The sequence below is a fragment of the Streptopelia decaocto genome (genome assembly GCF_964273445.1).
Source record: "Streptopelia decaocto genome assembly, chromosome: 6".
Lineage (NCBI taxonomy): Eukaryota > Metazoa > Chordata > Aves > Columbiformes > Columbidae > Streptopelia > Streptopelia decaocto.
The window spans coordinates 26,644,968-26,667,266 of record NC_138660.1 but is presented as its reverse complement, the minus strand read 5'-3'; the positions used below and the strand labels follow the sequence as shown (position 1 = coordinate 26,667,266).

The 22,299-nt window shown below is 49.6% G+C and overlaps 1 protein-coding gene across 1 annotated transcript; it reads left to right on the top strand.

The window, feature by feature from the left end:
- Positions 1 to 321: 321 nt before the first annotated feature.
- On the top strand, positions 322 to 21,734 carry UBE2G2 (ubiquitin conjugating enzyme E2 G2). The gene is made up of 6 exons (XM_082056906.1): positions 322 to 467; positions 8,449 to 8,484; positions 8,573 to 8,618; positions 14,709 to 14,827; positions 17,950 to 18,090; positions 19,833 to 21,734. The coding sequence occupies exons 1-6, from the start codon at positions 425 to 427 to the stop codon at positions 19,943 to 19,945; spliced, it is 498 nt and encodes a 165-aa protein (XP_081913032.1). The 5' UTR covers positions 322 to 424; the 3' UTR covers positions 19,946 to 21,734.
- The last annotated feature ends 565 nt before the right edge of the window (positions 21,735 to 22,299 follow it).

Below are 22,299 nucleotides of genomic sequence, written 5' to 3'. Positions count from 1 at the left end.
GCTCCTGCCTCATGCTCCCTGCACCCCGACCCTCCCGTCCCCCTCTGAGACTCCCGAGGTGGCAGAAGCACCTGCAAAAATAGAACCTTTTTAGTTTTTTTCCTGCGAAACAGAACTTTTTTCTGCGAAACACAACTCTTTTGCGCTCTTTTCGCCTCCCTTCCCTGCAGAGCAGCTCTGGTTTCTGCAGCCGGGTGTTTCTCGGCGCTCCTGCAGCCCTGACGCGCCCGCCGCCCCAGTTATGCGCTGCTGCTCTAACCGATTTCCCTGCCCACGGGGGTGCTCGGCGCTGCGCATGCGCGGCCCAGACGGGAGCTGGAGGACCGGCCGCGCACCATGGAGGAGGAAGGGGCGGAGCGGCGCTGCGGTGCAGGCGTCCTGGCCCGTGTAGCCGCCCGCCCGGAAGTGGCGGCGGGCCCGCGCCATGGCGGGGACGGCGCTGAAGCGGCTGATGGCCGAGTACAAGCGTGAGTCCCGGGGTCACCGCGGGCTCCTCATGGGATCCTGCGGGAGGGCTGGGGTCGGGACAGGCCGCGGGCCGCTCCCTGTGCCCCGCAGCGACACCAGGGCGGGGGCTACGGGGCAGCGGTGGCACCAGGCCCGGGGGAACCGACCTGCGGTGTCGCGGCGGCGGGTCCGTGCAGCGCGGGCACGGGGGGGTGGCGGCACCGGGCGGAGCGGCCGATTCTTTTTATTCCTGGCTAAATTTTCCATGTGGAACAAAATGCAGGCACGGCAGCCCCTGTTACACCTCAAAGACAATTAGAGGTGTTCGTCAAGACGTTGATGCGAAGGCGGCGGTTAGTGACTGCGTGTAAACTGGGATTTAGCGACTTGTTTGTTGAGATGTGACCAGGCAGTGGTGGCCCTGCCGGCCCGGGAGCCCCCGGACACCCCGTGTCCCCCCGTGAGCTCACGAGGTGTCCAAAGGTGCCTTTTTTTTGGCAAGAATATTGTTGTTTGTTTGTTTACTTAATTGTTTTTAGTCTCAGATATTCTGGCTTTTATTTGAGGCAGGGAAGTAGAATGGAGAGCATAGGAAATGTTTGGTAAGGGAAGGATGGAGTTAGGCTGTAAGAACTGGCCTCTTGCTCCCATGAAGGGTGTTCACGGAGCCCCCGAGTTGTCCAGGATTTACGGAGGCCCCCAAAATGCCCAGGATTCACAGAGACCCCAAAATGCCCAGGATCCACAGAGCCCCTGAGTTGTCCAGGATCCACAGAGCCCCCAAAATGTCCAGGATTCACAGAGCCCCCGAAATGTCCAGGATTCGCAGAGCCCCCGACTTGTCCAGGATTCGCAGAGCCCCCAAAATGTCCAGGATTCGCAGAGCCCCCGAAATGCCCAGGATTCGCAGAGCCCCCGAAATGCCCAGGATTCGCAGGGCCCCCGAAATGCCCAGGATTCGCAGGGCCCCCGAAATGCCCAGGATTCGCAGGGCCCCCGAAATGTCCAGGATTCGCAGAGCCCCCGAAATGTCCAGGATTCGCAGAGCCCCCGAAATGTCCAGGATTCGCAGAGCCCCCGAAATGTCCAGGATTCGCAGGGCCCCCGAAATGTCCAGGATTCGCAGGGCCCCCGAAATGTCCAGGATTCGCAGAGCCCCCGAAATGTCCAGGATTCGCAGAGCCCCCGAAATGTCCAGGATTCGCAGAGCCCCCGAAATGTCCAGGATTCACAGAGACCCCACAATGTTCAGGATCCACAGAGCCCCGGAAATGTCCAGGATCCACAGAGCCCCGGAAATGTCCAGGATTCACAGAGCCCCCGAGTTGTCCAGAGCCTCCGAGGTTCTCCAGGGACAAGGAATTCTCTCACACTTTCCCATCGAGTGGAAGACTCCAACCTGTGCAAAATCGAGGATTTATCGGTGTGTTTCCCGCGTTGATTCTCGCTGTGCGGAGCATGGGTCTCTGAGTGGCACCGTCCGGTGGGTGTTTGTTTGCTGGGGCTCAGCTCTCGGGGTGCTGAGCTGGCCCCGCTGGGGCCGTCGTGCCGGTAAAGCTGGTATGAGAGCGTGTCCCAGAAACCTGTGGTTTGCTGTTGTAATCCAGGGCGCTGACCAGAAAGGCGGCTGCAAATAGACTCGGCTTTTATCTAATACCCTCTAGTCCCAAAAAGCGTTGTTGTTAGGAAGTGCTGAGATCTTACTAGAATGTCTTGTGTGGCTGAATTCTGGAGCAAAAAGTGATTTTTAAAGAGCATCAAAAAGTATTTGGCTTAATGCTACAGGCAGATGTTACGTGAAGCTTCTCCGCATGGTTTCCCAGGGTAACACACGAGCTGAGGTAACCTCTCGCTTTTGGTCTTCCTTTATAAATACTTCCCTGACTCTAATTAAACATAACGTTAGAAATGAACTTGACCTACAATGACTAAGAGTACGATGCTCTGATTTCTGGAGCGCCACGTTGCAGGAGCGCAACAAGCCAAACTTTTCCATGGATTTCACTGTGCTACGTGTGCGGCTCCAGGGCTGTCACTGCCCTTTAGTGGGTGCTCTCGTCCAGCTTTGCCACAAAACCCAGAACTGAGCCTGAATTATAACCCTTCCTTAGACTAGGCGGTTCATTATAGCTCTTCAGAAGCTTTTTTGTCCTTGTTCAGCAAAAGTTATTTTGGAAAAGAGAATCTAGTTTCTAGTTGTAGGGGGGTGTGCTGCCTCTTTTTGCAGAAAAAGAGCAAGTCTTCTCCAGGGCTGGGGCTCAGTGAACTCCTCACCGTGTGTATTCCTGATGTATTTCTTTTTTTCAGTCTGATTTACTCTGTACGCACACACACATGCTTAAATCTTTAAATAAAGGTTTATTGTTACCTTATATGAAAAATGCCGGACATTGTGAGGAGTTGCTGCCTGTTGGAGCCCAAATACATGAATCCATTTTGGGAGAGACTGTGAAATGACACCATTTTCCCTTCCTTTTTTCTTGTTGTTCTCATTTAGATCCCTGCATGTTTAGAGTACGATGACTTTTTGCTGTCTCATTTTTATTCAAGTTTATTTTTTTTTACTCTGCCAGAATTAATTTAGATAAAGATTTCCAAAATATCAGGTATAAAAAAGGGGCATAATTTGTGTTAGAGCATATGTTTGTTCTTAATTCTGGATTTAGAAGAGTATTAAAGCCTGAAATTAGTCTCTCAATAGCAGCTTATGTTTGTGAGAGTTAAGAGATGGAAACCTCCTTTATCTACATTTATTGTTTCCTGGCTGTGTGATCTTGTCTTATCACTGGCTGAGCTTTTAAATCTAAAATGGGTTACTTTAAAAGTATTAAATCAGGAGAGATGCAAGAATTTTAGCACCTAGTTGCACTTTATTTCGCTTCTGGTACAAACAGGCAATAGAGCAGCAGACTGTAATGTCAAGAGGTATCACTGGGAGTGCTGTTGCCTCTAAAAAGATTAGATTTGCGTTAATTCTGAGATTTGAGAATTCACGTACAGAACCTGGCAGCGCTTCGGTGGGTCCTTATTGCTCGGAGAGAGCTGGTGTGGAGCCACGGGTGTGGGTTGTGATGGGGAGGAACATTAACCGCTTCCAAAATGCCCTTTCCCGAGCAGGACGCTGAGGAAACATCCCCAACGCCGCCCGCGCCCGCCTGAGCTCAAACCACCGTGTGCCCTTTGGATGTGTCGTCAGAGAAGAGAGGAGAAAACAGAATTTCTGACAGAGTAGAAAGAAGCAGGTTCTGGTTTCTAAGGTCTCAGTCCGGGTGCTATCAGACACCAAAGTGTGTACGTGCCCTGAATATTTCCTGAGCCTTGTATGCGTAATTGCAATGGAGATACATTGAATTGATGCAGTTTTTAGGAAGCATACTGTTGAACTTCTCTTTTAAGAATGTGATCAGTCTTTTTATTAACCTCTTTAACCAGGAGGTGCGGTTTTCAGTTCCTTTTGGCCATGGCATAATTGGCCTTATAATAACCCCATAACGAGCAGTGGAGTGACAAGGGAGGCGTTGATTGTGTGCGCACTCAAATCCACCCCAGATTTTATAGGAGCATCACACTTCACAAGTGACAGCCCCGGTTCATTCAATCTCAGCTTATAAGCAAAGCTTTAAAGTGAAGCGTAGCTGTGGTTCTATGAGCTGGGACCTTGTTGTGTTAGAATTTGGAAGCAAATCCCCTGACTGTGTGCAGCAAAAGCACCCAGCGAGCCCAGCCAGCTGCCTCGTGGGGGATGCGAAGATGGAACCCGCTCCAAACGCTTGAGAGAGATGTTGCTCTGAGTCACCGGCACCCGTCACGTGTGAGCAGTTAGAGAGCCCTCCCCAGGGCCTCGGCTCGAGGTGATGTTCAAGTGCCTTTTCTTCCTCCCAGCAGCAGCTCCCAGCCTCAGCTTCTCCTGACTCTGCTGCTCCTTTGTTTTCCACAGAGACTTTTCATGGCCTTAGAATCACAGAATCATTTTTGTTGGAAGAGACCCTCAAGATCATCGAGTCCAACTGTTCCCCCAGCCCTGGCACTGCCCCATGTCCTGAGAACCTCATGTCCGTCTGTCCAACCCTCCAGGGATGGTGACTCCAGCACTGCCCTGGGCAGCCTGTTCCAATGCCCCACAGCCCTTTGGGGAAGAAATTGTTCCCAGATCCAACCTCAACCTCCCCTGGTGCAACTTGAGGCCGTTTCCTCTGCTCCTATCCCCATCCCCCTTTACCTCTTTCAAACCTGATCCCTTATTTGACCTTCTGTTTTAACCTTTTTTTTTCCATGTTCTCATCCTTCCACAGCTTCGAATCCCTTAATAGGATGTTGCTGCTCATGCGGTTGCTCCGTAGGAATGCCAAGGGCTTTCCCACCCACTGGGTGCTCTAGGGGCCACTCTATCCTGTTAGCACCATGTGCCATACATGCCCAGGACAGTGCTGGCCTGGCTCTGCCTGCCCATTGTTAGCGGCTCCACCTGCGCCTTGGCTGTCACACGGACCACAAAGTTCCACTCCTTGGAGGTTTTGTCCCTGGACCCACAGTCACGTATGGAATATTGTGTCCAGTAGTGGCCCCTCAGTTCCAGCAGGACAGGGAACTGCTGGAGAGAGTCCAGCGCAGCCACCAAGATGCTGAAGGGAGTGGAGCATCTCCCGTGTGAGGAAAGGCTGAGGGAGCTGGGTCTCTGGAGCTGGACAAGAGGAGACTGAGGGGGGACTCATTCCTGGGGATCAATATGGAAAGGGGGAGTGTCAGGAGGATGGAGCCAGGCTCTTCTCAGTGACAACCAGTGACAGGACAAGGGGCAATGGGTGCGAACTGGAACACAGGAGGTTCCACTTAAATAGGAAAAGAAACTTGTTCCTGGTGAGGGTGGCAGAGCCTGGCCCAGGCTGCCCAGGGAGGCTGTGGAGTCTCCTTCTCTGCAGACATTCCAACCCGCCTGGACACCTTCCTGTGTAACCTCATGTGGGTGTTCCTGCTCCATGGGGGGATTGCACTGGATGAGCTTTCCAGGGCCCTTCCAGTCCCTGACACTCGGATTCCGTGAAGGAGCTGCTGCACCAAGGGCTCCCGCAAAGTCGTTCTTGCCACTTGGAGAAAGGGGACTGAGGGGGGTGGCTCTGAGTTTGTGCAGGCTGCCTCTCTCAGGTAGTTGGTGTCGCTTCAGGATGGACATTTCCCCATCAGCGCCTTGTGCTGGATGTTGTCCCCACTCTGCACAGGCAGAGGCCTCAGCTCCTGCTGTCCCAGGGAACCAGCGTGCGCAGGAACGGCAGCGGCAGGTCGGTGTTTGAGGCCATGGGGTGGTGTTGGCTGGAGTGTGACCATGCGCTGGCACAGAGTGTCCTGAGGGGCCAGGTGAGGGGACAGCATGGGGTGGCACTTGCAGGAGGGACAGCTTTCTTGGGGAACACTTCCAACCACGGCGGTTGTGTGTTGTAGACCAGGAGCCCAAACTCAGTGCAGGCAGAAGTGTGGATGGGTTCCCTGGCACGGTCCTTTTGTGCCACGCGGCTCACCTGAGAGGACACCACGGGGGGCCGGGGTGGCCGAGGAGATTGGGCAGGACACTGTTTGGCCTAGCTGACCTCAGCACCGAAAGGTTAAAATAAACGCACCGATCACACGCTTTTTGGAAAGATCCACCCTGCCATTCTGTTAAAATTACCCCATTTTGGAGGCTCCGGTAAGACTGAAGAGGCTGGTGCTGTTTCAGCAAGTGGTGATTCCTGCTGTGTAGTTCCCGAAAGCTGTGCTCCCAATTTCCCTTGGAGCAACTCTAGAGAAATCACGGGGTAGGACATGACCACCCGCGTGGAAAAGGGATTTTTTCCTTCCTCACTGGCCAGGTATAGCAGCATTCACTCAAAAATCAAAGCTCATGTGCTCTTGTGCTGCCCAGTTACCGCTTCTCTCGATTTGTAAGGATGGTAACCTCTCTCTCCTGTCTCTTGAGGGGAGAGGTGAGCAAGGCGGAGAATTGAATCTCCATCCTCATACAGACCCCGAGCTCAGCCGGGTTTGGCTCTTCCTTCTAGAGAGAGCCACAAGATGGAGCAAAGTGATTCCAGGAGCTCCTGGATTTGACATCTCCCTCTTTCTGCCTCTCAAAACATCAACACGAAAAGCTGGTGGAGACCTGCTACCAAGCTGGAAAAACTGGCTCCTTAACGTCGGGAGAAACCGTAACACCCCGTTCCCATCTGCTGCTGGGCTTTTGAACAGAGCTCTGCGGCGCAGCTCCCGGCGGTCTGAGCAAACCGAAGAGCTTTGCTCTCTTCCCTTCCAGCCTATCTCAGTGAGTTGCTGAATCCAACAGTAATTTAGCTGCTTTTTCTGCAGTGCTACCAACAATTTTCACATATAGCTTAACAGAAGCGAGGCCGGGTGTCTCTTTATTGGTTTGTGACTTCCCATGTTCCTCGGATCTGCGTTCGTGCTCATTTTCATGAGTGGGAACACGTGTGGTGTTTCTTGCAGCTGCAAGAGGAGACTTGAGGAGACTGAGGGGTGACTCATTCCTGGGGATCAATATGGAAAGGGGGAGTGTCAGGAGGATGGAGCCAGGCTCTTCTTGGTGACAACCAGTGACAGGACAAGGGGCAATGGGTTCAAACTGGAACACAGGAGGTTCCACTTAAAGATGAGAAGAAACTTGTTTGGGGTGAGGGTGGCAGAGCCTGGCCCAGGCTGCCCAGCGGGGTTGTGGAGTCTCCTTCTCTGCAGACATTCCAACCCGCCTGGACACCTTCCTGTGTAACCTCATCTGGGTGTTCCTGCTCCATGGGGGGATTGCACTGGATGAGCTTTCCAGGTCCCTTCCAGCCCCTGACATTGTGCAGTCCTGTGTTGTGTGGTACGGGTCACTAGCGCTCCACAGGCCACCACTTAGGAAATACTGTTCTAGTTAAGCAGCTCACAGCCCTTAATTAAGTTGACCTAATTACTGCCACCTTCTCCAGTCTGACACTCTGGGAGTGTCACCTCCTGCCACCGGTCCCACCAGCTGCCCCGTGTCTGGCTTGGGGCTGCGGGGCTGGGGTCCAGCCCCCTGGACCGCAGCTCTAGGGGTTGCCTGTGCATGCCTGGACTGTAGAATCATAGAATCATTTTGGTTGGAAGAGACCCTCAGGATCATTGAGTCCAACCATAACCTGCCCCATGTCCCTGAGAACCTCATCTCCACGTCTGTTCAACCCCTCCAGGGATGGTGCGTCACCTCCCCTGGGCAGCCTGTTCCAGTGTTTCACAACCCTTTCAGTAAAGAGTTTTTTCCCAATATCCCATCTAAACCTCCCCTGGTGCAACTCGAGGCTATTTCCTCGCTGGTTGCTACCAGCCCACAGGACTTTATGAAGTGGAAGTTGATGGTCATTGCACTAGACAGTAGGAAAAACTGGTTATTATTTTATCAGAGCACTGAGCTTCAGAGGCTTGAAATGAGGTGCTGATGCTGAAGGCGATTGTAGGAATTGGTAATTTTACCAGTTTCCTATAGAAAGTCAGGGTTAATGGACCCGAAATTGCTGCGCCTGCTTTGTTGCTGCTGCTTTTTTTACTCATGCTTTCCAGGCCACACCGGGGGAGTCGGGTAGAATTCAAGGAACAGAGCTGCTAATACCTCTTGCTTCTGCTTCTCCAGCTTCTTGTGTCGTTTTGGGTTTTGTGTTGAGATGCTGTCAAGTCTGAGGTGGTGCAGAGAGGTTACAGGAACACAACCCATCACCTGCAGATCTCCCCGTGCTGTGTGCAATGAGGATTTTTTCTTCCTTCTCAGTTTTAAAGTGTTCCCACAAAATGCCAAATGATTTTACCCAGAAAAATGTCTTGCATGAAGAAGTTAAACTGTCAGCAGTGAGATACTGGGATGTGGAGCCTGCCCAGTAAAGCACGGCCAGAAAAGTCCTCCCATGGTGTCCTCGGGCTTTTCTCCAGGGGTGTTTTCTCCAGCTGAAGTGCTCAGGTTTGCAAGCTTTGTTAACCTTCCTTGTGCTTTTGTTTCCACAGAGCTGACGCTGAACCCGCCAGAAGGGATTGTCGCAGGTGAGGAGCTGAGCGGGTTTGTGCTGGGTGACGTCGCAGCCCTGTGTTCAGCCAGCTCTAAGCGTTGGTTTTGGTTTGTTTTCCGTAGGTCCCATGAATGAAGAGAACTTCTTCGAATGGGAAGCTCTGATAATGTGAGTTGATACCGTTTTGTATCTGAAATCAGCACTTGCATGCTATGGTTGCCTTCCAGGAGAACTAGAATGTAAAACGTAATAATATCAGTTCTGCGTGACATCAGCCTTGGCCTACCTGTGGTTGGGAATTAGATTTGTAATTTAAACAGTGTGCCAGAGGCAACATTGGGACTTACGTGACCATTTGTTGCACAGGTGTCTGCCCAACACTGGGCGTAAGTAACTTAAAAATTCGAAAGCAAACCTCATTTGAGCTCCCTTGGATATACATCACATATACTAACGCAGCAGGAAACAATGAATTGCCTGTAGATCACAGAAACCTGTTGGGAACATTACTCGAATGCAAATACAGGACGGGTTTTTCTCATGTATGAAGTGCAGCAAAATACACAGATTACCAGTGATAGGAGAAAAAAATCAGTGTCTGAAATTAGGTTACTTGCTATTCAAATTTTTTCTAGAAAAATGGAAGGGAATTGATCTTAGCAAATATTCAGATTTAAAACAAAATATATTTTGAAATGCTTTACACTTCCTGCATCAGCTGGTGGTGTAAAGACCTTGGGTGCAGTGGTTCCATGTAGAAAACTCTTATGTTGGTGAAGAGCTGTTGTGTTTTTGGGGGGGACGAAGACTTCTTTACAAATCTGCGTCCTCACCCTTCTGCTCCCCAACTGATGGGCACAGCTGTTCATAGCAACCAGAGAACTATAGAATCATTTTGGTTGGAAAAGCCCCTCAAGATCATTGAGTCCAACCATAACCTGACTCCAGCACTGCCCCATGTCCTGAGAACCTCATGTCCGTCTGTCCAGCCCTCCAGCGATGGTGACTCCAGCACTGCCCTGGGCAGCCTGTTCCAATGCCCCACAGCCCTTTGGGGAAGAAATTGTTCCCCACATCCAACCTCAACCTCCCCTGGCGCAACTTGAGGCCGCTTCCTCTGCTCCTGGCGCTTGTTCCTGGGGAGCAGAGCCCGACGCCCCCGGCTCCAAGCTCCTTTCAGGCAGTTGCAGAGAGTGATATGTGCTTTGAATCTCCATCACGACTCAACTGCAGCACATTCGATTATAGAACATGCCGTGAAAAGACAAAATCTTGCCCAACAGCTTAGCATTTATCTTCTCTCTTGCTTGTACTCCCTTACTCATGCTGTGCCCTTCCTTGGGAATTTTGAGTATGTGGAATAACTGGTAATTTTTACAAAATAAGCTCTAAAACAGCAGAGGAAAAGAGACCTTTGTCAACTCAGTTCTGACAATTTCCACAAATGCTGCAGAATTAAAAGATGAAGAAGCTCCAAATGGGTAACGTCTCTTGAAGCTGCTGGTTGGTTGTCAGGTTAGATCCAGGCTCTGGATTTGAAGATTCAAGTTGGGTGGGGAAAAAATTAATGAAATATAACAAGGACAAGTGTGGAGTCTTGCATCTGGGCAGGAACAACCCCAGGTTCCAGTGTAAGTTGGGGAACGAGCTGTTGGAGAGCAGTGTTGGGGAAAGAGACCTGGGGGTCCTGGGGACAGCAGGGTGACCATGAGCCAGCACTGGGCCCTTGTGGCCAGGAGGCCAATGGTACCTGGGGTGGGTTAGGAGGGGGTGGTCAGTAGGTCAGAGAGGTTCTCCTGCCCCTCTACTCTGCCCTGGGGAGACCACACCTGGAATCTTGTGTCCAGTTGTGGCCCCTCAGTTCCAGCAGGACAGGGAACTGCTGGAGAGAGTCCAGCGCAGCCACCAAGATGCTGAAGGGAGTGGAGCATCTCCCGTGGGAGGAAAGGCTGAGGGAGCTGGGGCTCTGGAGCTGGACAAGAGGAGACTGAGGGGGGACTCATTCCTGGGGATCAATATGGAAAGGGGGAGTGTCAGGAGGATGGAGCCAGGCTCTTCTCGGTGACAACCAGTGACAGGACAAGGGGCAATGGGTGCAAACTGCAACACAGGAGGTTCCACTTAAAGATGAGAAGAAACTTGTTCGAGGTGAGGGTGGCAGAGCCTGGCCCAGGCTGCCCAGGAAGGCTGTGGAGTCTCCTTCTCTGCAGACATTCCAACCCACCTGGACACCTTCCTGTGTAACCTCATCTGGGTGTTCCTGCTCCATGGGGGGATTGCACTGGATGAGCTTTCCAGGTCCCTTCCAGCCCCTGACACTCTGGGATTCTCTGAATCCTTTATGAAGATCTGGGGATTTCCTCCGGGCAGGGTCAGGGGTGCGGGGGACAGCGTGACCCTCTGGCAGCTTTTCCCTGCTGACTGGGGACATTCTCAGCTCGCGTGGGTGCTGGTGGGATCCTCCTACACCGCTTTGCTCCGAGCGTGTTATCCAGGGCTGAAACCCCAGATTTCTGTCTCTTGGGATCAAGCACGCAACCAACACAAAAGCGGCCCGAGCCGCAGCACATCGTTTATTCCACACAAGCTGCCCGCGTGGGTGATCCTACTTCAGGGCAAGCTGAGCTATTTTAGGCCTTGGTAAGTAAGGATTAGCGCTGCTTGTTTGCTGACTGATACGAAGAGTTGGCAAACGCCTCGCTTGCGCGCAGGGATTTCTCTGTGATGAGCAGCTGGTGCTCCCCGTGGCGCAGTCCTCTCAAAACAAACACTTAGCAGAGGTAATTTACTGCCCGACACCAGAGATTTTTGGCTCCAGTGTCTTGTGCTTTCTCTCCCTGCAAATGGGATAGTCGTCGTTTTTCTGAAACACGTGGTGATGTGCCAGATTTCAGTTCAGCCAGCTTGGAGCGTAGAATTCCCGGAGGAATTAATGCACTTATGGAAGGAAATTCCTGCTTATTGGTGCTTTCTTGTAGCAGAGATTGAGTGGAGCTTTTGTGAGGGGGACACAGAATACTTTTGGATTTGATTCGCTGAAAAGACTTTTTCTGATGTTTCCCATAACAGATTCTTAAACACAGAGGAGCTGCTTGCAGACTTGAAAGCCCTTTAAAGTGCTGAGTATTGAGCTTCAGGTCTTTGTCAGCACAAAATGAGAGGCGGAGGTGCTTTAATTTTGGTTTCTGTATTGTGTGTGTGTCATAATGAAATTATATTTGAAGATCTACATTCTGAAGCTGTGGTACAATAGCAACATGTTTACCCTAAACATGTTGGGCCACTTTCATCTCTTTACAAAACTCCGTGAGCAGAAGTGTTTACGGACGTTACGGAGCTAAATGACTTGTTTGTATTTGTGATAATCTCAAATGTTTTGTAATCTCAAATGTGCTGTGTGAGATTCTGGGAATGGAAGGGGTGCAGATGGGGAATTAAAGGTGGCTTCCAATTTGCAGACAGATGAAGCACAAAAGGTAAGTAGTGTAATAATGAAGAGAATGGAATACTTATTTTTTTCCCCTCGATTTAGGTAAAACTAGAGCACATGGAATGGCAAATAAATGGAAAGAAAATAAGATAAAAAGGAGACATAAGAGAGACAAGACATTGTCTGTTTATCAGTTCAGGAGTGGGCTGGTTAATGTTACACAGAGTGATGCAGGAGCTTGGCTCGGAGATAAAAATAATGCCTTTTAAAATAATTATAGTAATAATTTGTATTTCTGGTGTTCTTGCCTGCAGCAGCAGTGCTGGATAAATGTTCAATATATAAATGTTAAGGCTGTATTGACATGTCTAAACGATAGAACAGTTCCTGCGCTCCCAAGGTGAGTATAATAGATCCAGAACTGAAAATACAGTGTGAAACTCTTCCTGAACAGCGTCGGCTCGGAGCCTGGTGTAAAACACACCCTTTTGGTAAGACCTCAAACAGTAGCTGGATTGGAGTATTTATGAAAGCCAGATCTTTGCAACCGGTGGCTTATTTGTGACAATAAATATCCCCAGCACGTCAGGAGCGTTCAGCGCGGTGCCCTCGGTTCCTCAGTGCTGCATCGTATTGTGCAAATTAGCAAATTTAACGTTTCAAGACCAAGTTTTGCCGCCTTTGCTTGGCATATACAAGTTTGTGTTGCTATTGAAGTTTCTCCCCAAAAGACGAAAAACCACGTAATTGCTAAAAACTTTATTAGCCTTAAGATTGTTTGAAAGGTAAATGGTATAAATTGAAGTCCGCTTATCCAAAACCTGTCTAGAAAGGGAATTAGATCTATAATTAGGCTTGTGATTTTTGTTTAGCGTGGAATTCCCCTTTTTGGGATCTAATGACTGGGGTTTGGGCTTTTTACAAATAAGAATCCATTAGCAAATAAGAAGCCCTTTACAAATGTATGTGAAGCTACGATTATAGAATTAATTGTCCTTGTCAGTGCACTTTTCCCTCCTAATTTGGGCAGATAGCCGCCTAAGCAGATAGCCAGCTCATTTTCCTGCCCTGTCTTAGATCTCCTGCACGACCGAAGCGTTTGGATGTCTCACGAGTCCTCAGCAGGGCCGTTACATGGCATTAAATGTCCTTTATGAACCGAAAGTGATGCTGTCAAGTTTAAATGTTGCAGCCTCCTGAGCGCTCTGTACCCGCAAATGCTGTCTTGGATTAGTTGAATAATCTCTTTGAAGTTGCTCCTGAATGGCTAAAACAAAAGCATTTTTCTCGCATAATACAGGGCGTAAAATGGAGTGTGTTGGGTTAACGTATTTGACAGAAGAGCCCTTAAGGGCTGCGTGTTTGCTCTCAAAACAGAACATAAGACACCCACCAGCTTTTCAATGTGTGTATGTACATACTCTTAGAAGTTCAACAATAAGCCTTTCAAATGCAGCTGCAATTAAAATATTTACCAAAAAAAAAAAAATGCATTCAGTTCACTCTCAGATGTGAACTGAATCCCAATTAAATTAAGGGAAAAGGCCAGAAAGGGAACAAAATGATTGAGACAGTTTAGCTTTCATTTTTGCAGGATTTTGATGCATTTCTCTCATCTTACCTGCCAGTGTCAATATTCAGGTTTAAATCATGTAGTTCCTGTGTTTATCTACCAGCCAAGTCTTTTGAATCCCAAAGTTTAAGAGAGTTGAGCCTCCCAGGGCTTTAGGTTTTGCTGAACTTGATTTTCTGTAGGCTACCAATTGCAGTTTAACTGTTCGGAGTCCTCGAACTTTTATGTTCTCTCTGGCGCAGAGAACGTGGATTGGGAGGAGGAGGAGACGTGAGCTATATTCCTGAACTATATTTCCCAGGCAGCATAACCCTTGCCTGAAGAGCTTTTTACTAAATACATGAGGTTTCCTTGGCTAAGATTTTCGGTGATGAAACTTGTTTGGTGATCCTTCCCATCAAGGGAGATCATGTTTAGGGTGCAACTTCCAAATGCCTCCTCCTTCCAACCCGCATTCTCCATGCCAGAAAGAACTTTAAAGTGTGAATAAATCATGCCTAATAATCTTTTTTGCTCACCTTCCAAAAATATTTTATGTAGGGAGGATAAAATACTTGCCTTTAGATTCTCAGCTCGATTGCACTTTGAACTACGTGATGAACACAAGAAGGAAATGTTTCTACAAGAGCCCCGACGAAGCCGTTTGTTCTCCGCGGGCACTCACGGGAGCGCAGGCTACAGAACCTTCAGTCTGCAAAGCAGCATCTCGTCCCGCATCTCTCTGTTATGGTCCCCGAGCTGTGTTTGTTATCTTTACAAAGCATCACTGTGTTCTTCGCATCAGATTGCGAGAAGTGTTTACGTGTGGTTACGCTCGATACCGACAGGTTGAATCTCTGTAGGTTTTATAAGTTATTTTGGAGCTACGGCATTTGACGTCTCTGTCTTGTGCAGCGTTAACAGCATCTTCAAAGGCACCGGGGTCCCACACCTGCCTCTGCTTTCTCTCGACGTGCCGATGCTCAAATCCCGGAACATGCCTTGGAGCCAGATACTCCAATTATATCCAGACACACCCTGCTAATTAAGCAGTGTTGTGACCTTCCTAGTAATTTAGCGTGCAAGCTTTGATTTCCCCCTTCCCTCCCAAACCCCATATTTGGATTTAAGTTTACAGGGTGTGGGGTAAGAATGTGTTAACTCTTTGTCTTCTGGAGAAAACGATATAGTCCAAACCTGAAATGTCTCGTTAGGCAAGAATTTGAGTTGAAGAACTGTCTAAACCTCCGGTGAAGAACTTTTTATCTGTTTCTAGGGGTCCTGAAGACACCTGTTTCGAGTACGGGGTTTTCCCTGCTATTCTGAGCTTTCCGCTGGACTACCCGTTAAGTCCTCCGAAGATGAGGTTCACGTGCGAGATGTTCCATCCAAACAGTGAGTCCAATGCAGCGGGACACATGGGGGAGCGGGTTGCTCATGCACCTTAAAAACAAAGGTTTGCACCCATATCAAGGGTGGTTCTCTCCTTTCCAACCTTTTGTATGTCATAGGAGTGTTCAGCTGCCCAGCAATTATGCTCTGTTAGGGGTCGCTTTCTCTTTATCACATTATTCCTAGTATAACTTTTGGTCATGGTCCACTAAAGATTCCAACAATTTCCCTGCCTTTCAGGAATACTTGTAACTATTGTGTAAATAGTCTAAAGATAAATCTTCTGGACATGGTGTGAGGTTTGATGAATAAATACAGACTCCAGCCTTGCTCTGCGGGTTGTATTGAAGTAGTTTGATGTTATTTTAACGAGTGAAGAGTTGCTCCTATTCACCAAAGTGTGGATGCAGCTCCGTTAGGCAGCATGGCTTTTGCCTCATTAAGTCCAGTAACATTTCTGATGGCATCTTTCTGAAACACAGAGTGCTCTGTCCGAGCAGATGACACATTTGCAGGCGTTTAATATTAAGGCTTTGCTGGCCTTTTCCCTGCACTTCTGATGGCGACAATATTCTCTTAAAATTTGTCAGTGAAAGTTAATGAAGGAATGACAAGCACAGCTAACAAGTTTGAGCCTGGCTCAGGTGAAAGCCTTAAAGCCGCCTTTTGCAGCCTGGAGCGCTGCTTTCTGGGGTCAGGCTTGGCGTTCTTTGTACAACTGCTGCTAAATCAACAGGGATTGTGTAAAGGTTGTTCATCATCACCCAGATTTGACGGGCTGGATCTGTGTTCAGGGCTCTTATCTCTCTGCCACTTGAGAGCAAGCAAAGGAAGATGCTGCCTTCTTGCCTAGTCCTTCCTTCCCAGCTGATGTTCCTCCACCTGCAGGACACAAATCTTAATCTCAGCTGGGAATCGACGTATTTCATCCTATTGCAAGGAATTTTGCAGTTTCTTGAAGTCGTTCTGTTCTTCCCACCTCGAAGCACCACTCGCGCAAATTCTTGCCCGTTTAATCCCCGTCTTTCTGCTCTCCTGTGGAAGAGGCACCTGCGTGTCATAGCGCAGAACCGTGTGGCCGGGGCACTGTGCTGTCACCTCTGCAGCGTGGGGCACCTGGCAGCAGCGTGGCCGTGTTGGCACCTTGCTCCGGCTGTGCTAATTCACCTGAACATCTTGGCAAGACCTGTCCCCATGAGCAAATCCGTGTCCCTGCAATGCTCTGCAGCTCTGGCTGGGGTCTTGGCTTGAGGCCGGCTGGCCAGCTCAGCTCTGAATTTACTGTCCCACAACTCTGAATCACAGAATCCCAGAGTGTCAGGGGTTGGAAGGGGCCTCGAAAGCTCATCAGTGCAATCCCCCCATGGAGCAGGAACACCCAGATGAGGTTACACAGGAAGGTGTCCAGGCGGGTTGGAATGTCTGCAGAGAAGGAGACTCCACAACCTCCCTGGGCAGCCTGGGCCAGGCTCTGCCACCCTCACCTCGAACAAGTTGCTTCTCAAATTTAAGCCGAACCTCCTGTGTTCCAGTTTGCACCCATTGCCCCTTGTCCTGTCACTGGTTGTCACCGAGAAGAGCCTGGCTCCATCCTCCTGACGCTCCCCCTTTCCATATTGATCCCCATGAATGAGTCACCCCTCAGTCTCCTCTTGTCCAGCGCCAGAGCCCCAGCTCCCTCAGCCTTTCCTCCCACGGGAGATGCTCCACTCCCTTCAGCATCTTGGTGGCTGCGCTGGACTCTCTCCAGCAGTTCCCTGTCCTGCTGGAACTGAGGGGCCACAACTGGACACAAGATTCCAGGTGTGGTCTCCCCAGGGCAGAGCAGAGGGGCAGGAGAACCTCTCTGACCTACTGACCACCCCCTTCTAACCCACCCCAGGTACCATTGGCTTCCTGGCCACAAGGGCCCAGTGCTGGCTCATGGTCATCCTGCTGTCCCCAGGACCCCCAGGTCCCTTTCCCCAACACTGCTCTCTAACTGGAGCATACTGGACAGCCAGCTCAGCTCTAAATTTTACATCCCGTGACTCTGGGTCATGTTAATCTTGAGTCAAGATCACTTGGAGTAGACACTTGAATCTTTCTTCTTGGATGGGGTTGCGGTGGTCTGGTTATCTTGAGAGGCTGGAGAAAGGGCAGCTGTGCTGTGCTTTTTCTATTACTTAAGTACTTACTCCTCCACTTGAGAGAAATTGAAAGGAAAATGTGTTCCTTTTGCAGTTGGAATTAGGTGCTGGGGGAACAGAGACACCACAGACTGCCTTCTTTTAAAAATAAAATGGTGTTATGGATGCTCTTGGCAAAAATAACTTCAAAGTAGCGAGTAACGGCAAGTCTTGCATTCGCACTTAGTGACAAAGTGGGAAGATGCGCACATCTTCCTGGATTGGCCTTTGCTGTCTTGGCTGTGCTGCTGTGATCCAGCTGTTTTGGCCTCATTATCCAGTCAGTCGTTATTTCTGTGGCCTCATTATGCCATCAGTGGAGTTCTGTGTCTGTGAGGGTGACTGGTACTGCTGCAGATGCTTTGCTGACGCTAAGGGTGGGAGGGGAAGGTGTCTGCATCCTTATTTGATCGGTTACCTTGTCTCCGTGCACTTTAATGCAGCTGAGCTTTAAGCAATATTAAAAACAACTAGTGTGAACTCTTCTGGTTGCACCTCGGTAATGTTCAAAATAAGATCAATTATGTTGTTTGGAACATACCCTTTTCCCTCCTCGCCGCAGCACAGCAAGTTTGCTTCGCTCTTTTTATGGCCACGGTGCAGGGGAGGACTCCAGCGTGCATTCGGCGCTGTGCGACTGTTACCCTTTGGTTTAAGCAGGACTGGTTACCTCCTTGGAGCTGTGTCTGTGCATGAATACTTGCCTCTTTCCACCAGGCTGCATCTCGTTATTTTTCCGTGGAGCCTGTCGCTGGTTACTGAATGACACGATGCTCCCAGCAGGTGTCTGTTGGGGAAGGATTTTTGTCTTCCAGATTTTGCATCCCCTTGCCTTTGGAAGAGGAAATTTAAAACCGGGTTTAGCTTCAGCCCAAGTCCAAACATTCACCTGTGCTAAAGATCTGGAGATGCCAAATGTTTCCACTGAGTAACAATCAATCCCCTGTCCTTCTGCAGTTTACCCAGACGGGAGAGTTTGCATCTCTATTCTTCATGCTCCCGGGGATGATCCCATGGGGTACGAGAGCAGCGCTGAGCGGTGGAGCCCCGTGCAGAGTGTGGAGAAGATCCTGCTGTCGGTTGTGAGCATGCTGGCAGGTAAGGACCGCGCTTTATTAGCAGCTGCTGAGGTAGCTAGAGCTGCTTCTTGCTGCTTGATTTCTGAAGCGAGCAAAGGATATTTAAAGCTGCTCAGCAGCAACCACAGTGCTTGAAGCCCTAGGATTTATTTAATAAACCAGTTCTTTGAAAATAATTGGAAAAAAAACAACCCAAGAGTGAATTAGTATATGAATTAGTAAGTTCTTGCAGGTCAGCACCGACTGAGTGGACGAGGATGGTCTGGATGCTCAGCTGGCTCCCTGTTCCTGCACAAAACCTGTCCTCCTGCTTTGCATTTGCTCTGATGTCTGTTCAGCTCTCGCAGGTCGTGGTGCTATTGATTACAGCCTGTGCTGGGTTTGGCTTTGGCAGCTGAAGGGTTGCCAGCCAGACCTAACCAGCACCGTAAACTGGAGGCCACGGCCTCCGTGTTTCACAAGCCAGCACCCCCTGTTTCTGTTATTGCCTGGGAGCGGACCCCATTCTGCTGTCTCTGCTGCAGAGGAAGGCTTCTTGAGAAGAAGGGTGGTGTCAAAATCTTTTGGCACAACTTTTTAAATGGCTTTGCCTAAATCCAGCAAGGGCTGTGGATCAGCTCTCTGAAAGATGGATCCTTTTCCACATCGTGGATGGAGCCACCAAACTGCCTGAAAAGGCCAGAGCCAGCTCCCTTAGAATCAGTTTTGAGCAAGAAAAGATTTTAGAGGGTTTAGAAGCAGCAGAGGCGATCAAAGAGCGAGCAACAGGTTCTTCCATGGGACCATTTGAGCTTCAGTATAGTAACCTACTCTTGGGAGGTTACAAACAGCACCTCGCTGGGCTTCCCTGGCCGCTGAGAGCTGCATTTGTGGGGCAGCCTTACCTAAACCCACCTGCTCTTTCCTGTTGTCTGCCTGCGCGTCCTGTTTCCCCCACAGCTTTTGGGGGAATTAGTCCAAAACATCAGTGGTCGGCGCATCTCAGGCTCTGGCTCCACAGATCGTGTGAGCCCACGCTCAGCAAGCTGGGTGACCTGCATGTCTGCTGGTTTTTAAGGGTGTCAAGACAGACGTGAGCCTGAGAAGTCTGGGTTGGGTTTGGACCAGTATGAGAAGCAAACTGGGTGGAATGTGTTCTGCCTCAGTGACTCGAGTGATCCCGTGAGGGTTGTCCCGCTGGATGCCGGCCACAAACCTGAGGAATCCCGTTTACCTCTGTGCAAAAAGAAGCGCTGGAGCTGCAGGGGCTTAATGCGCTTTGTGAGGCGCTCGGAAATCCTCAGATGAAAGACGTTGCAGAAATGAAAGCATTCTATGGGTTTCCTTGGTTTGTTTTGTTGTTTTTTAATAGAACAAGCCATCCCAAAGAGTGACAGAGCCTGTTTGGGTGGCCTGGACGGGAGGGCTTTGTGTCTGTGAAGCCGCAGAACCAGAAAAAAGCCTTTTGCAGGAAGCAGCGTGCAGTTTGAAAACCCGTTGATGGCGCTTCTGGTGCCACATTGTGTTACCCCATGTGCGCGCCAGCGCTCGGCTGCTGGGGCCGTGAGCAAAAGAAATTGCGCTCTTGTGTCTTACCTTGTGATATTCTCTTCCCACCAGTTAAATGGGACCATTTGGGAATCCAGCGGCTGTCGGGGGGGTTTTTGGTGGCGTTTCTTCAGTCCCAAGCGGGGGAAGCGGCACCACGGGGGCATTTCAGAAAAAGCGCGTGGGTCTGGCTCGGTCACCTGCCCACCTACCTTTCAGTCTTTCTCATTTCAGAGCCAAACGATGAAAGCGGAGCCAATGTAGACGCCTCCAAGATGTGGCGGGAAGACAGAGAACAATTTAACAAGATTGCCAAGCAGATTGTGCAGAAGTCACTTGGACTTTAAGCTCACAAAGAGACTGAGGTGTTTTCTATTTCTCTCCACCTGAAAACGAGCAGTGCTCAGTGCTGGTACCAAAAAGGAAAACTTTGCAAAACTATTGGCCTAGTTCTTCTTATCATTTGTTATTTATTTGCCATCTCCTTTCTTTTTCCGCTGCTCCAGAGAAGCCTTTAGTTCACTCACTAAATTGTGTGGAAAAGGGATTTAATATTAGGGAAAAATATGGAGACAATGCTGTTTCAAAGGCTGCTTGTTGCTACCTCACTTCATGGCATGGAAAACTTGGAGACTTTGCAATCTGCAGCCCGCCTTCGCCAATCTGCTGTTTGAGAACAGAGCTGCTTTTGATCACCTCCTGCAAGGATTAGTTGTGTGTTTTTATAGGTAGCATTGCATCTGGAGCACCAGTAGGCAGGAAATAATAGATCAGTTTTATGATACTCGATGTATTAAGGACAGCGCTTGCAGTCAGAACTGATTTGAAGAGAATAGGTAGCTATAAAACAAGGTGATAGGTGGGATGTGTCAGCGAAGAAAGTGATTGTGCAGGATGTAACTTCAAGAGAAGATCTAGAGAGTTGTTACCAGCGACGGGCTGAGGGTCTAGAACAGGCTGGAGCTCCCACGGAACGCTGTGAGTTTGTATTGAGCCTTTGAGTCAGTGTTCGCTTGGAAGAAATCCCAAGAGCTGCTTTATTACTCCTTAAAGACACTTAATTGTAAAATTCACGCTCAATTAGAGGTGTGAGATGTTAAGACTGGATTCTTAAACGCTTTGATTGGGTTCGCCGTGGGCAAGGCAGGTCATCGGCAGCCTGAAAACCCCGTGAGAGCGTGTCTGCTGCGCCGAGCGTGTGGGACATCGCTGCACCAGCATCGGCTCCTCTTCTCTGGATGTGCGCGTCGCGAGGATTTGGCACCACTGGCCTTTGCCGTGACCGCACAGATCACCTGCTTTTCAAGTGAACCAGCGAAGACTAACGCGATGAACTTCGTAAAATTAACCGTAACGCTTCTTTACGCTGACTGCTCTTGCGCATTTAAATACGATTCGGAGAAGACGCCGCCTGTGCTTTGTAGAGGATGGTACGACTGCAGTGTGGGGGGTGCGGGAGGTGCCAGCCGCAACCACCCGTCTGTAAAACCGCGTGGGGCCACCGGTGACCTTTGTGCTTCGCGAGCGAATCGCCCGTGTGGCTCCACATCTTCTCCCATTTACTACAAGCAATAACATGCCCATTTAGCACGCGGAATCCGATCTTATTGGCAGCTTTAAATGGGCTAAATCCGAGAAGGGCTTTTTTTTTTTTTAAATCGTGTGAAAAGCACATGGCATAGAAGGAGTTGCAACGTGCAGAAAGCTTTCCGGAGGTGAAGACGTGCGTGTGTACAACGAGCTCATCGGTGTTTGCGTCTCGCCGTCGCAGCGTGCCATCGTTCTGCCTCTCAACTGCTGCAGCTCGCTGGTTCTTTCACCTCCTTGCAGAAGGAATTCTTCTTGCTTTGGCGCAAGGATGGGAGCAGGACACTGACGTAGCTTGGGAGCAGAGGTGATGAAGTAGTGTTGTACCTAACTAGTATTTCGAGGCATACAGGAAGATGGAGCACTTGGTGTGAACTGGGAGCACTTTGGAGTCGCGGGGTGTTGCTCCCGGGAAGCGGCGCTGGCACACAGGGCAGAAACGGGCTCTTTTTTGGCACGGGGTATTTTATTCGTGTGTGCTCACTCGTTATTTTATGGTGGGATTTGGTCTGTATCCTGAAAATAAAGTGATTCTATTTTCTCCTTTCATAGCTGTATGAAAATACGTCGCAGTGAGTGTTTTATATGGGTAACCGACTGGTCAAGAGTGGCCAGTTCTGACTTGATCTAAAGGACTCGAAGGGTTTATTCTAACACGATGAAAACACAGGGCTTTCCAGGTAAGTGTCTTGTCTCTAATGATGGCAATGCCTTGAGAATTCAAAGAAAACTGAGAATCGGGCAGTTGTGATGCAGTTTGCATCTTACGTGGATCATAACAAGACCTTTGCACCTGGTCTTATTGTGGCAACGGGTGAATCATGAGCTTTAATACATCACTCCAAATGTGCTGATGTTAGCTCTTGGATTTGAGCAGGACAGGTGCCCAGTTCGTACTGAGGATTCCCATACCCCCCAAATCTCTGTGCTTAGAAGGAGAATCATTGCTTTTTAAGTCCCAGGCTTGCTAAGGCGGGTGTTTTAGGCCGCTTGGTGAGCATACATTGCAGGTGAGAGAAGCCAAGCAGAAATCCGTCTCTGAGGACTAAACCTTGCCACGTGGAGGTGAGGAGGACTGTCCTGAGCTGTGTTTGCTCAGCGAGTGTTTGTGTGT